At 37.2% G+C, this 15,288-nt stretch overlaps 1 protein-coding gene across 1 annotated transcript in view; it reads left to right on the top strand.

Moving 5' to 3' along the window:
• The window catches only part of COBL (cordon-bleu WH2 repeat protein), a 112,399-nt gene that overhangs the window by 38,843 nt on the left and 58,268 nt on the right, over positions 1 to 15,288 (top strand). The window contains 1 exon segment of the mRNA XM_010290293.1: positions 3,512 to 3,706. Coding sequence (XP_010288595.1) covers positions 3,512 to 3,706 — 195 coding nt within the window.

Raw genomic sequence — 15,288 nt, 5'->3', positions numbered from 1 at the left:
CAGGCTATGGACTTTGTTAGTCTTGTAGAAAGTTGACTTCTCGGGGTCTTTTGAAAATGGGACTGGTATGTCTAAGTCACCAGGTTACTACTTCTTCTGTATTTTTGACAGCCCCTCTTTGCCGTTCCAAAAAGTCTTTGAAAGCGAAATTTCAATGAGAAGACCTAGTAGGAAAAAATGCTAAGGTTAAACTGCTTAATCCCAAAGAAAGCATCTTGTACATTAGAAAAAAAGAAAGGTCCTTAGATTTCAGAGTTTTAACAAGAGGGGGAAAAAACTAGCGGGCAAGTGTAACAGGAAACAATGGATCCATGAAACCTGATGGCACAGTATGTAGGTACTGCAGCTGTTTCTTGCCTCCTTCATGGAACTGAAATGAACTTTAGTCCATGGTTGTGGTTCAGTGCATGTTCAAGACTCTTGCTCAACTAGAGTCTAACTTGACAGGTGACCTACGCTGGTGTATCTGTGTGCGTACTGATCTACCAGAGGCTATGATTTTACAAGTCGGGAGACATGTTTAAAAGCTCTTTATATAATTCATTGCCCTGAATTTTCTTTTTCTGACATGATTTTTCTTTTTCTTTCTTTTTTCCTTTTTCTTTTTTTTTTTTTTTTTGCAATGCAGTTACAAAACACACAGATTGTAGGAACTGATTTAGATTCTGAGCTGAACATTATGCTAACCTGTTTGTCAAATGAAACAGGGGATAAAAGCTGACTTCTTTACCCCGCCACATTGGCTGCAATACTTGATCTTGGCTTTCCTCTCACTTAAACTGCTGTATTTTGAGTAATTCCACTGAAACCGATCCATTGATAACATTAAAACAACAAGAAATGAGAGATGGTTTGGGTAAATGGCGTGTACATATCAGGTCCCTGCAAGTTCACTTAATTAATGTTGTATGGTCTTAATAGTTGCCTTGCTAACCTGCCTGAAAACCAAACCTCCAAAATCCAGTGATTTGGAAAGAAGCTGCACTGCATCTAACACAACATAAAATATAAAAGCTGGGTAAGGCTTTGTCTCTCTAGATTGGGTTTACAACAAAAGACGAGTCACGGCAAAAACACTTTCGTCAGTGGTTTGTGTCCACCTTTTCTTTTTTCTCTTAAAGCTAATGAAAAGGACTACACACATGGGAGAGCTTGAAGGTCTGCCCCCAGTTAGACAAAGCTCTCATTGCTGAATGATGGGGCTTTCAAAACTACTTTGAAGTTGTCCTCATTCCATTCCCCTGGAAGCTGTAGCGAGTTTTTATTTTAGGGGAAGTCTTAACATGAGCATTCTTGAAATGCTCACTCAGTAATGGGCTTGATATAAATGTTGGACTTGGAAAAGAAAACGTAGATGAATTTTCCAAGGTTTTTATTTTTTCTTTCATTTTCTTTCATTACAAACTATTTATATTGTCATGTAAGTATTACTTTTTTTTCATGTCTCTTCTGTTAGGAAATTCAAACTTCAAAAAAAACCCAGCCTTAAAATATTTAGTTGTCCATCACTGTATTCCTTCATAGTGATTTGTTGCCTGGAAAAGGATTCTGATAGCTTTTCAGCCACAAGGCCTTGAGGTAGAATTGAATAGGATATTAATTTAAAAGTGGATACATCCTACCTTCTTACTGTTAACCTGTATTTGTAATGCTGGGAGGGAAGTCTTAGGGGTTTTTTTATTATTTGTAGACATCATTAAATTTCTCAACAAAATTTCTCAACCTCTTTATCCAGCAAGGAAAATCAAAGAGTTAAAACAGTCACAAAAGCACCGCTGTAGAATACACTTTAAAATTATTTTGTTCAGTCATTTTAGAAGTGTGTGAAAAGAGGAAACTAGTTTATATTTCAGCTATGAACCCTGACATTTCTTTAAGCTGTAAACAAACTTTATTTGATAGAAACAGGTACAATATGCACTGAGTATTACTTCAAACTTGTAGGTTACAGAGGAGACCATTATTTTTTCCACTGCCCAAGGTATAAGGCCAAGAAAAGAGTCTATTTCTTTATAAGATGATTAGACCTAATCTTTTAAACACCACCTTCCACTTTGAGCTTTTTTTTTTCATTTGCTAGAAAGGTGAAGAAGCTATTAATGCAACTCAGTTCAGAGAAAGTGGCAATTAAAAAGATATGGCAAGTAGTGCTTTAATCATTCAGTAAAGCTCTAGTCAATCAGAGAACACTGGTAACATGCCCTGTTTGTGCTAGATATACTATGCCAAGGTGAAGTCTGCTGTGCAGTGTGCAACGTAAAAGATAACAAAAGTGTCCAACTGATAGTTGTAAGTCAGTAATAATTATCACATGTGTAGTAAATGCAGGACAAGACACAAATCAGTTTGCTGTCTCCATTTAGCATTTTCAGTTGCTTTCACATGAATCTATGGAACATTTTTACCAGGCAGTCAGGAATCTGTATTACATACATCTTTTTACATTGCTATAGTTTTTAGCTCTTTATGCTTTATCAGTGCTTCCTCAACATAAATTAAATTAATTGTCTTTTTGAGCTTGCTGCCCCATGTTTTTTTTTTTTTTTACCTAAGATTGCTCTTGGCACTTGTGGAAAGGAATTATGAGGTGTCAGGAGTCAAATTCACTGCAAGTTACACTCCTACGGAAACCCAGATACCTACCACAGTGATGGGGCAACCATACAGTTGAGACAAAGCATTTTGCATCACTTTCTAGATTGGAGAACTTAGGTTCAAAGAACTACCTTTTTTATTTGGAAAGTGACTGGATTTGTGGTGGCCTGTAGTTTTGTGCCAGTATGTATTCTGTGGTCTTGGACAAAATTCTGAGAGCTTTATGTCCTCAATGGGCAAGTTTTAAAAGTGCGGTAGCATGTTCTGTTGTAATGAGAACAGCATTATCAACCATGATCATCAGCCTGCACTTCCAGAATAGGTATCCTGCTCATGGTGGATTGGTATCAGTGGTGATTTCACAGAAGCCATTTCTGAGAAAGAAGTGACCATCTCATAAGTTAATTAAAAAGTAAAATCTTTAAAATCTTCAATTTAATATGAAAGCTTCTCTTAAGAATAGCAAAAGATGACTCATAGGTTTTGAGGGAGAAGTGTTTTTAAGATCTTTATTAGCAGATTCAAAAAATTAATTATGTTGAATGTGTCAAAACTAAACTAAAAATATACATTTTCAAGCAATCATGTTACCTAGTCTTTCGTATTTGTAAATTTACTACTATATGACTGCATATATTTCTGTTTATATATTAATATAACAATGTGTTAGAGCCTTGATCTGCTCATCATGCTCATCGTGCCTTGTGAATTGTTAATATTGCCTGTAAGGTTTGTTCCAGTTGACCTTTAGAAGTGTCCAAAAGTTACAGTTTGCAATTCAGCAAGTTTGGCAGAGGAACATACATGACTATTCATATCATTGTTTAAACAGTAACCAGATGTGTATTGTTTTTCTTCTTTCTTTTCCACTGTTTTTAAAAAGTGATGTTAATCCAAGATGTTAATTCATTTACAGGGTTTTTCCACAGCACCGAATTCCCCTTCGGTGAATTCTCGTTCCAGTAGCCTGGGTCCATCACTGTCCCTTGGTAACATCTCAGGAATGACAGCAAACCCAGAAGTGAAAAAGCGCAGAGCACCTCCTCCACCAGTTGTGACACCTGTGTTGCAGAACATGGAGATGAGTGGACAAGAAAAGACGGCAGCACAGGTAACAGTGACAGCACAGAATGGGCTCCTTTGCTGGATGAGCTGGCTACCATCAGTTCATTCATCAGAGCTAAAGTCATTCACAGATATTTTGGCTAGCCATTAACTACAGCTTACCAATACTCTTGATCTTACAAAATAAAATCATCAAAGGTCTTGGCATTTTGTACACATTTACTGAGCTTTCTTGAGACTGCCCCTAGCATTCTTCCTTGTCAAGAGTCTTCCTAAATCAGAAAAGTTTTGTGAGACGTTACGCTAAAAGAAGGAGGGTGAAGAAAAAGTAAGGTACAAAATCTGGAAGTTGCATAGGTTGACTAGGTATCCTTATGGGCCAGGGCAGTCCTGGAAAATGGGTGAAAGTTGTAATGACTGACGAAAGTCGTCATCATGCTGTTTTGCCCAGATACTTGTCCGGCTGTCTCCTGCATCCCTCTTTCCAGTGCTGCTGTGGGACACCAGAAGATCTGTTCTGCTGTCTGACTTGTGCCATGTGACCTTTTAAAGCAGTCTTCTGTTTTTGCTTTTAAAAAAGGTCACTGTTCTGCAATACAGTTATCGAGAATTAAACAGAAATGGGGGTGAACCCTTCTGAGTACCTAACCCTTTGAAAGGAATAGAGTTAAGGGAAAAGGAAATTGTTCTTGTTTTTATAGTGACATTCAGGTACGTATGTTACTAAACATGCGCAAGCACATTAAGACTTCCGGTTCCACCGTCAATAAAAAGTAATACATTCTAAATGCAAACTGTAAAAGTCAGTATGTGAAGCTATACATGGATGCCAAATAAGAATGCAAGGAACTAATACCTTCAAGGTTGTGTAATGTGGACTGACTCTTATCTGCTTAGGGCTTGCCACCTCTACAACAGACTGATCTTTGGAAAGCGAACTATATTAGTACAATTTGCAATTAGTGCAAAACTCTGTAAGCAAATTTGATGCATGCTTGGAATAAGTGCCTTTGAAATAGCACACATTTATAGACACAGCTTAAGAAAAACAGTGGTTTTTTGCAACAATTGGTGCACTTTCTTTTTAAAAATTTCTTTTTGAAATTCCTACTGTCAGTACTTTGATGAGGGTTCTTGCGTCCCCCAGAGTTAAACATTCAATGTGTTTAAGATAAGTGGATATTTTTGTACAAAAATAATACGGCATTGTAACCCTTAAGTTTATACAAGTATGGTAATCAGAGACTACATTATTCTGCCATTCTCTTAGGCTTATCTCCATGCAGTGTGGCATTGAGATTTTGAATTGTGTTGCACAAAACCACCGAAAATCTGAACTCTCTTTAAACATGTTAACATTTCTATCTTCAGCATTGTTGCCAATAGATTTCTGAAGCCATTGGGAGAAAAGTATTTATTTTATTTATCGCAAGTAGCATACAGTACAGTGTCAACTTCAAATACTCTTAGTCTAAAAGAGAAGCTATTTTGAAGAATGGAAACAGATGAATATTGTGTTGGGATTTTCCATGACAAAAGTTAATTTTGGGCTATAGAAATGTCTTGTGTAATTGACAAAACTGATGAAGAACGCAGTAGATAATGAGCACAGTTGCTAGAGTCTGGCTGCATTTGTTGGGTAAAGGACATCTTTCTGAAAATGGTTGCATAGGTCAAAATATGAAACAGTTATGGTGTGCTTCTGAAACTCACAGGCTTGAAGTTGCTCACAGGCTGCCCTGCAGTTTGAACAAGAATGTGTGGAGTACAGCTGAAACGAAGCACAGGTTCCACGAAGCAATCAAAAACTGAGGGAAGGGATTAATTATTCAGTATTATATGGCAAGGTAGCAACAGGGATATTGTTTATAAGAAAACCCAAACAGTTCTATTTTATCTACGTGCAGACTATCCAGTTTGCTGTGAAAATAGAGTCAAAAATCTCAGGGTGTAAGTTTATTTCTTTAGTTTATGGGAAAGAATTAGCACTGATCTTTTTTTTCAGGGAAGGACGTCAATTCCTTATTAATGGACTTCCTTCCATAAAAAGATAAGATGTTTGTTTAGAAAACTTTATTTATGTGCAACTGTTACTAACAGGAAGATCCTGCAAAAGGGGAACATGTTTATTTCCAGTAGCACATTAATAGAAAATGAAAAAGATGGTATTCTGAACTTTCAGAAGGTTTTTTCTTTTTTAACTATCTGGTTCCATAAAGTTGTGTAGAAAAGCACATACTGTAGCTGTTCTGAATACCTATAGTTTGGTTTTTCAACTCAGTAAGCCCATTATTTTTAACCCATTGTTAAGCTCCAGGACATTCAATTTTCTTTACAGCATAGATGATGCTTTAGGAATATATATCTCATCTTCCTGCCTAGTGGTTGCAATCAAAAATTTCCATGTGTATGAAGACTGGGGTGTTTTAATTTATACTTTAGATTTAGATTTTCTCCACTTGCTTTTCTGGATGAGTGGATTATTGCAGTACGATTTTACCATATTGCAGCTTTTGTTTCTGTGGGGCTTACGGTAATTTACCACCTTGAGGGTAAGGCCCCTGCAGTAACTTTAACTACTTTTTAGTGCAGCATCATTAGTTTTCCATGTCTATTTAGAGGTAGTGTTCCCTCTGTAACTGCTTTAAATCTCCTCTAGAAAATACTCATTTCTGTTTAGAGCACAATTGAGCAATGTTTCAGAGTGTGCTGAACATGCATTAAGTAGTTTGCAAAGGAATGCAGGGTCAAAGAAAGGAGTCTACAGATTTCTTCCCTGGAGACTTCTCCCCCATTTTTTTAAACCTCTCCCAAGTGATGCTATTTAGAATAATGAGAAGTCACTTGGAAAAAATAGTCTTCAAAAGACCAAGGTATGGTAACATTTCCAGTATGGAATCCAGAAGGTTGGGTGTTTTAGAAGCAAGAAGGTCCCCTCCTTTCTTAAGTTGCAACACAGAGCCCACACCCTCCAGAGAGTGGAGCAGAATGGAGTAGAGGGTGAGCAAAAACTGAACCCCTGTTGCAAACAGTCTCTGTTCTCTGTCACACCACTTTAGATGACATGCTGGTAGAATTTGGGGCTATCTTATGGTAGGCATAGTGTAAACTGAGTGCCCACCCCAAAAAGCATGCACCATATAGACAAAATATATGAGAAAACTGTATGAGTATGCCACTGTAGATGCAGCACACAGAGAAAAGCCACATGTGAAGTCTGACGGAATTAAAGACATCTCCTCAGAGGCTTATTCACTGACCTCTCTTAAAAAGAAATATGTTTGGGTCATTTCTTGGAAGAACTGTAGAATTGAGTATTTGAGTGTTTTGAAGGTCAAGAGTATTGTGCACTGGTGAATTAGTTTATAGGAGTAATTACTCTTTTTTTTTTTTTAGTGTGTATGGGGAAATAGAGGAATTGGGGTGAGGGGAGTTGATAAAGGTGGTCTCAGGGACTTTCTGTAAGAGCCTTTTCTATGAAATTGAGTCATTTATTCAGAATGAGGCTTTTTGGAGACAACATCAGAATTGGAAGAGGGCTCTTCAGTGCCTCATCTGTATAATAGCTCTGATGTCAACTCCAGAAGCCAGAAATTCAACTTGTAGACTGTGATGAAGGAGCTCCGTGCTGTTTCAGCTGCTGTGATTTTCAGCACTTTTCATATGTGTAGATGTAACAGGAGGCATTTGGGATTAGTTACTAGCCACTTAAATTACTGAAAATAGAACAATACAGCAATATAACAAATACAATATTCTATCATTTGTTTCATAGAATTTAATCTTAATTGTAATACTTCAAGACAGTGGGTTTAAATAAAAATTGTATTGCTGCTTTTAGTGTGGGTGAGGAACTGGTCTCACATTTTCAGAAGGTACCACTAGAAACAAACACAATTTTCAGGTTTATTTCTGTGTTTATATAGTTTCCCAGAGGTTGCTGTAGACAAAGAAACATGTATGACATACTGTGGGTTTTGCCCTGCTTCTTACATTCCTCTCCTCTGCATTTAGGTCTCAAATTTGAATTGCTGAGGACAGTTGATGACTCTCCATTCTTGGTCAAGGCCATACCTTTAGAGCAGACTACTTGCCTCTAATGTTTTATCAAGGCTGATGTTTTCTCACCAAGAATAACTTATTAATTCAAAAGGCTTACTCACATGAAAAAAAAAGGAATATTGCAGACAAAAAGAGTCACAGTCTTGTTCAGATCATTGCTGGCAGGTTTCTTTCTCTCTACCTCCAGTTTATTTTTGACCAATTTTATGCCTAAATGAGAAGCTCAGCTCTGAGAAGCATTTTAACATGAACAAATATAAATGAGACTTTCATATCTTCCCTCGAGAAGGTAAGGTACTCACACTAAAAATTACCCAGATTTCTACTTTATGTAGAAAAGAAACTTTTGGTATTTGCTGTATGTCTTATTAAACAGAAGAAAATTAAAAATGTGGAAATGCAGAGCAACTGTTTTTCTTGTGAAACCAGGACACCATCTTACTTGATAATTTCTAATACTGACCATCACAGGGTTTTTATTCTATTGTCTTTTTTTTTTCTTTTCAAGCGTTTCTGTACTCCTGTTGGAGACAGGAACCTCCTGGAAGGCATGTTCCCCTGTTCCAGTGCATATTGCACTTGGAAGAGTTCCGATTCTGCCAGCAGTTGGTGATAGGAGCGCTGCGGAGCTGGCAGGACGCTGGGATAAGCACCCTAGCCATTTAGTAGCATTTTCATGCCTTTGGTAGGGATGCCCTTCTCACAACAAAACTTGTGTTACAGTACTATTTGTTGTTCCTTTATATATAAACCAATATAAATAGAATATATCAGTGATTGAAAGCTGGTTGATTGAGCATATTAAGAGTTTGTCAAAAGGAGGAAATGCTCTAGTGAAATGCCCTGCTGAAAGCCATTGAATTTGTGCCCCTCTGCAGGCAACCCTGAAATACTTTAAATGACATTGTAAATGAGCACAACACATAGTGAAAATATATCTGGAATTCATTCTTCCAGCAAGAACCACAGAATAATATTCAAGTAGTAAAAATATAGGACAGACAGTGAAGGAAATGTATGAATAAAATTATAGTGAAATCATAATTAACATACTAAATTTGATCAAAGTGTTATTGGACCATAGACTCACCCAAATTTCCAGAATCAGTCCCTGAATTTGCAGTTCTCAAATTTCCCATGTGTTTGTGTGTATGCTACACATGGACTTGGAAGCCACTTGGAAATGTGACTCATTATCTTCCTTAGAAGTAAAATGTATTTTAAAACAGTGGCCAAGATTTTTAGAAATTATTAGCTCAACTGTCTGTAATTAGGAAGCTGAGTTTGTAGCTTGACGTTTTATGAACTTTTAAGATGTCAGAAGCTACGTCTGGTTGCTCAGCAACTCGGTATCTGGCCACTGTGATTTTAATATCATATTATTCTTCACTATGCCACCTTCTGTTGCAAAAGGAGTTTAAATTGAGATTGTTAATATAAAAATCTGAGCAAAGCAAGCATTTCTTCCAGTAATGTCCCCTCAGCATAGCAGGGTTTTTTGTATGGGTATCTTTCTTGCATGTTCGCACAAAGTGATTACCACTCTTCCACCTTATTTCTTCATAAATTAATACCACAGATTTGTGGTTAGCTGACTGCAAGGATAATCTTGATTGGTATGAAATCACACTGTTACTGCTGTTCTCCTCAGGTTTTCAAAATTACATATTTTCATGTGGTTGCAAATTAAGCCCTAAAGCAAGGAATACAGATCCTGTAGAACAATGTAAAGTAAGGTATGTTCCTAGTATGCACAGCTGTGTCAGTAAAGATGCCATCAGTAGAGCTCTTTATCTGTGTGCCCTGTGAGTTACAGTTTTTTTAATCTACTTTGTGCCTGGGTATTTCAGGTAAATCTGGAATTTCAAATAATAATACTCCTGCAGTTTTTCTGTGCTTTCCTGCTTTCTTTCTGAGAAACAGATGAGTGCTTAGAAAGAACCTGTGTTTGTATGGTTGACAGCCTTTTTTCCTCACAAATTTTCTGTATCCAAAACATCAACTTATTGGAGAGGTATGATACCAGCAGGCACTGCAATTATAGGGAAGGTAAGGGACAGAAGAATCACAACTGGATGAGAAGGTCTACCATAGTTACCTATAGAACTGAGGTTTATCATAGGCAGGTGTCTAAAACCTGCTTTATTAACATCTGCTGTGATTACCTCTATAAGCACCATACTTGTACCAGCTTACTGTCTTCTACCTCTTCCTTTACGCATCTGCTGTAATTCATTATTGTGAAAATTCCACTCTGATCAGTCCTGTGTCCGAAGAGGAAGAGTTTCAGATTGCTTTAGATTTACCTAGTTGGTTGATCCTGCTTTTGTACAAATTATTAAAGTACTACTTGGGGGAGGACTTGTTTATTTTCCATACTGCAGTAGGTATTTTTTTCCCTTTTGCCTTATACTTTTTTCTGCACTTCTGTATAAGGTGAAAGGTAATGAGCAGTTAATGGTGGAGACCATCTGACACTTGTATTCTGTTTTAATAAAGAGCCTAGAAATCAGCAAAAGGGTGGATGGATTCAGATCAGTAATCTCCCTTTCATAGGTTACACCTAAGCCAGACATGTCTACTAGAAGTCAACAAGATAGGAGTGCATGGTTTTTTTATCATCTTTCAGAGAGGAAGGGAGGTTTCTTTTGACTCAGAGCTCTTCTGGGTGAGGTCTTCTCAACCTTTCTCTTATGACACATTTCCTTTCTCCCTTAAGTGTTCTGTGAATGTATTTTTGTTTTGCTTTGTTTTTTTTTCTGTGGAGCATCCAGAAGTCTCCTTTGAGAATAACAGATACTTTTTTCACATTCTGAGGAAGGATGCAATGAATCAGTAGGAAAAAGCTGCTTTTCAAAATGTGTCTTTTACTTCTACAGAATATTGCATCTTCTAGGACACTTCTCAGGTTTCTATAAGTTCCCTGAGGATATGAAAGCAAGATTTGTTCCAAAGGAGGAGGGAGAACACTTGACTGATTTTTAAATTTTTTTAAAATCTTAATTAAAAAGAAATTTAATGACTGGGTTTGTACACCTTTTTAGTTTGTTCTGGTTTGATTTTCTTGTAGTGTAGAAGGAAGGCCTGAAATGTGAATAGTGCATGCTATTTTTAAAAGCTCCTTTGTCTTTGTTCGTTAACTGAGAATATCATGAGTGTTAGCTGTGATCTTCTCCAGTTTTGGTGGCAGACTTGTTAGAACTCTCAGGCAATGTGTGATATCTCTTGACAGCATTTTTGTCATGAGGGCAGGCATATTGAATCTTTATTAAAGATGCTCTCTCTCCAGATTACTGTTCAGGTGCCCAAGTTGTGTAAGCATAAAAGAAGAATTTTATGCTTCCATCAAATAAGCATAAAATTATGCTTATTTATAAGCTTTTTTTCCTTTTTTTTTTTTTTTAAGAAGTCACCAGGTAGTCAAGAATATATGAGATGTCCGTTCGTGATTTAAGAATAAACGTAATGTTAATTTCCAGAGTTATTGAGACTATGGAGGGGTAGTATAGCTGCTAAGAAAACCTGTTAAGTCACACTGTCCTCCTAGTTTTGGTATTAGACTTTGGATATTAGGTGCTGGAGTGCATATTGTACTGCTGTATGATGCCAGATCAAGAGGCTAGGAACTTCTTACACAATTGGCATGAGGCAGTACTTTGATAAGGTCAAAGAGTAGCTGGGTCTATCTCTGTGTGTTAATACAAATAGATAGATTATTAATAGATAAAACCATAAAAATTGAGATTGTATTTATTTCTCTGTGTTCCGCATGAAGTTTATGTAGCAATCACTTATTTTGGATGTATTAGGCTGTGAATACTGCATGGTAATTATGAAACTTTCCATTCGACTTTTAGTGTTCATCTCTCTTTGGGGCTTTTATTCCAATCATTCTGTCCAAAATTTTATTTAGAAGCTAGCTTACTTCATTTATGCATTTCCATAGATGCTGAGAGTTTACAGATAAGCTGGGGTCTTTTTCCTTTGCTTATATAGACATATAAAAATAATTTGTTACATGACTTAAACACTGCCTTACTCTTTGTCCAGAGAATTGCCTGCTGTTCTCTTAGGATGGTAAAACAGTTCAGCTTTGCTTTACTTTTTTCATAGGTTAAGTTTGCCCACATAGGCAGGTAATGATAGAACATCAGGCTTGTCCAATAGCATAGATAAGGAATGCACTTTAGTTCCTTTGTCTAAGGAGTGCGCTGTAGTTCCTTTGAGCAGTAGCTGTGCAAAGTATTCTCAAGATGATGCACTGGAAACTGCAGTGCTATCTGAAATGGAAACGTTAGTATAAAATAACTGTATCTGTCTTAAGTCTCTTTCTACCACCTGGAGCAAAGAAATAGAGAAAATATTATTGAATGCTGAAGGCTACCAATGCCACACTTTCGATTTTCTGAAAGAAATTCAGATAAAAAACGTGGAAATAGAGTTGGTTTTTGCAAAGTATGAGGGAAATCAAGACACTATAAGCCTCCTAATGTGTCTTATGTACTGGAAAAATTATTGGAAATTAATAATAGAGAATTAAACTAGTTGTCATCTTTATGAAGATAACAAATAGGGTAAATATAACTTTAGTAAAAACCCTGCCTTTATGGATTCAGCAAACAGATGGATATGTGTCATCTGGTTGATACAGGCTGTCTGGTTTTCCACGAAGCTTCCACCGAGGTCCCTCACCAGGGATTTCTTGAGGAAACCAACTCTCCATTCCATAAGGCAGAAGGTCATCTTACTCTTAAATAACTGACAGTAAAGAAAAGAAAAGAAAAGAGGATTCACAGGTTAGGAGTAAATGATCTGCTTATCTAGTGGTGGAATATTGCAACAGCTTTGGAGAATTTGAGGATCCATGTTCATCATATTAAGAAGTGACCTGGGGAAAAAAGGTAAAGTGACAAAGCTTGTTGCTGGTTCTTTAGTAATCCAGATAGTGAGGGCAAAGGCAGAGTATGAAGAAAACTGTTGAAAGACCTTATGAAATTGAGTGCTGGCAGCACTTGCATGTGAGAGAAAGCGAGTAAAATTCCATGTAGGTAAGTGTGAAGTGAAACACATGAGAAAAGACCACTCTTAATTTTCCCTAATACCTTGTAAAATATTGGTCCGTCAGCTGTCAGTAACCAGTTAGGAAGATCTTAGAATCATAAGACATACTTTGAAAAAAGTCAGCTCAAAGCTCAACAGCAGTCAAAAAAGCAAATCAGATGCAGAGAATTTTAGGAGAGAAAAAGAGAACTTTATTACACCACTCTGTTGTGAGCTTTATTACGCAATCTGAAATTCTGCAGTAGTGTTCCACTTGTTTCAGAAGGGTATTAGAGAATGGGAAGAGACTCATGGAAGGGCATCAAGGGTGATCAAAGGTATGGAGTCGCTCAATACAGGGACAACTGTACCACTTAAGTAAACCATGATTCTTCATCTTGAAAAATTGGCATGAAGACTATGGATAGGGATTTGGCCATTCAACCATCCATTACAAGAGCATCTGAAGCTAGTAGGAAACAGGCAAACCACAAAACCAAAGTGTGGTACTTCATACAAGCAGTAGGTCTGTGGAACTCCTTGCCAAGGGTTGATACGGGCACTAAAAGGTTATGTGGGCTCAAGAGGAGACTGAACAAATGCTTCAAGAATGACAAATCCATGGCAAATTTTTAAATATAAACCACACCAGGAAGTCCCTGATGTGAAGATGGTTGGTGGCTGCAGAAGTATTAGGGAGAAAATAGCATCAAACAAACCTTCCCTTTTCTTGTGCTGTCCTCTAGGTACTTGCCACAGTCTGATACAGAAGCCTGAGCAGAACCCTTGATCTAACCCAGTACAGCTATTTTTGGAGAATACTGAAGAGATTCATACCTAAATATTTGTCTCATATGATCTGATACCACTCCAGGAAAGTCACTGGCAGCATTCTCAATGACTTCACTAGGTCTTCTTATCACTGGTAATTTGATAACCAGGCAACATGTCTCTTGTTAAAAACAGAAACAGCTGTCTTTAATTGCTATTCCAAATCATTACTGTCTTTGTTTTGTGCTTGTAAGTGTAAAACTTTGCACTTGCAGAATGAGGCCATAAGTTTTGCCAGTAAATCATATGAGCAATAAGAATTTTCCAGCTCGAAGCCTAAAGCAACTTGCCTCATGCACATGTTACAACTTAGTACTGTAACTGCAGTATCAGAGAGCCCTACAGGACTCTGAGGGTCATTTTTGCAGCCTCCCTGGGCTGCACCTCAAAATATTGAGGCACAGGTATACAAGTCAAATTACAGGTAGCTGCGAGCTGTATGGGTCATATCCAGTGCACTTTACTGGACATGTGCCTTTCACTGACCAAATAAAAAGCAGCATGAAAGACCTGATCCCATTCCATTTGAAATCAATATCAGATCCAGGTCCATGCCAAATATTCTCTAGATTGCAAGTCTTTTGAGGAAGGAATTGTCTTGTGCAGTGATGGAGCTATTGTTTTGCTTAGCAAACGATGGTATGGCTACGTTTCAGGAGATTGCAAGTGGATTTGTTCTCTTACAGTGTGCTGCTTTCCTGGTTCTATCCAGTTTTGCCCAAAGGATCAGGCAGTATTTCTTTAAGAAGACTGTATAAGGGTGGAGCTTTTCTTAACAACTTTCAGTTAATTGCCTTGTGTTGAAAAAGCCATGTACAAACTGTTGCCCTTCACAGACATGAAATTCTGTGATGACATACTAAATTAAGTTTTACAGAAACAATGGTCTTTGTAATGGGTCATAAACCTGGAAAGTTTTATCTATTTAATATATCCACTGGAGCTGAACCTGGTTAGTGCTATCCTATTGCAGAGTCTATTATCAAGACGTACCAGAACCAATTAGTAGAAACAAGAGTGAGTAGTAAAAGAGGTCTGTGGTCCTTAAAAAGCCCTATGCTGCAATAAATGACTAAGAAATTAGAACACAGAACAATTCATTTCCAGTTTGAAGGTGATTTGTTCATTTTTCCCTAAAGAGCTTTAAACATGACATTCAGTTAGCCGAATGAGAAGTATCCAGACTTGTTCTTTTCATGTCTGACAAAACAGTGCTCAGATGGCAAACATGAAACCAGCCGACAGAACATCAGATAATGTTTGCTGTACAGTCTGGATGCTTAATTTAGCTAGACAAGTACACTGTAGTTTAGATAAATGATGCAGGCCCAAATCAAAAGAAAAGAGAGGAAAGTGCAATGATGGCTGAAGGCTTATCTTGCTATCATTTAAAGCATCAAGTTTAGGAAGGCTCAAAACTGCTAGTGAAAGGGAGTAATTTGTACCTCTTCTTACGAGAAAAGCAGCTATAAAAATTCATTCTGGTATATGCACACTTAACCAAACACATTAATTCTTTTAAAATAGTTATCAAAGGCTACAGCTGAATGATATATGCACTGTAGTGACTACTTGCTCAATATCTTCAAAGAGTATCAGTTAAGGGTATGTTACATTTTAATATAATATTACAGAATTTTCTTCTCTATACATCTAAAGAAATTCCATAGTTTCAGTCCAAATTGCCACCCATAC

Source organism: Phaethon lepturus, unplaced genomic scaffold (genome assembly GCF_000687285.1).
Source record: "Phaethon lepturus isolate BGI_N335 unplaced genomic scaffold, ASM68728v1 scaffold2367, whole genome shotgun sequence".
Lineage (NCBI taxonomy): Eukaryota > Metazoa > Chordata > Aves > Phaethontiformes > Phaethontidae > Phaethon > Phaethon lepturus.
This window is presented reverse-complemented; position numbering and strand designations above follow the sequence as displayed.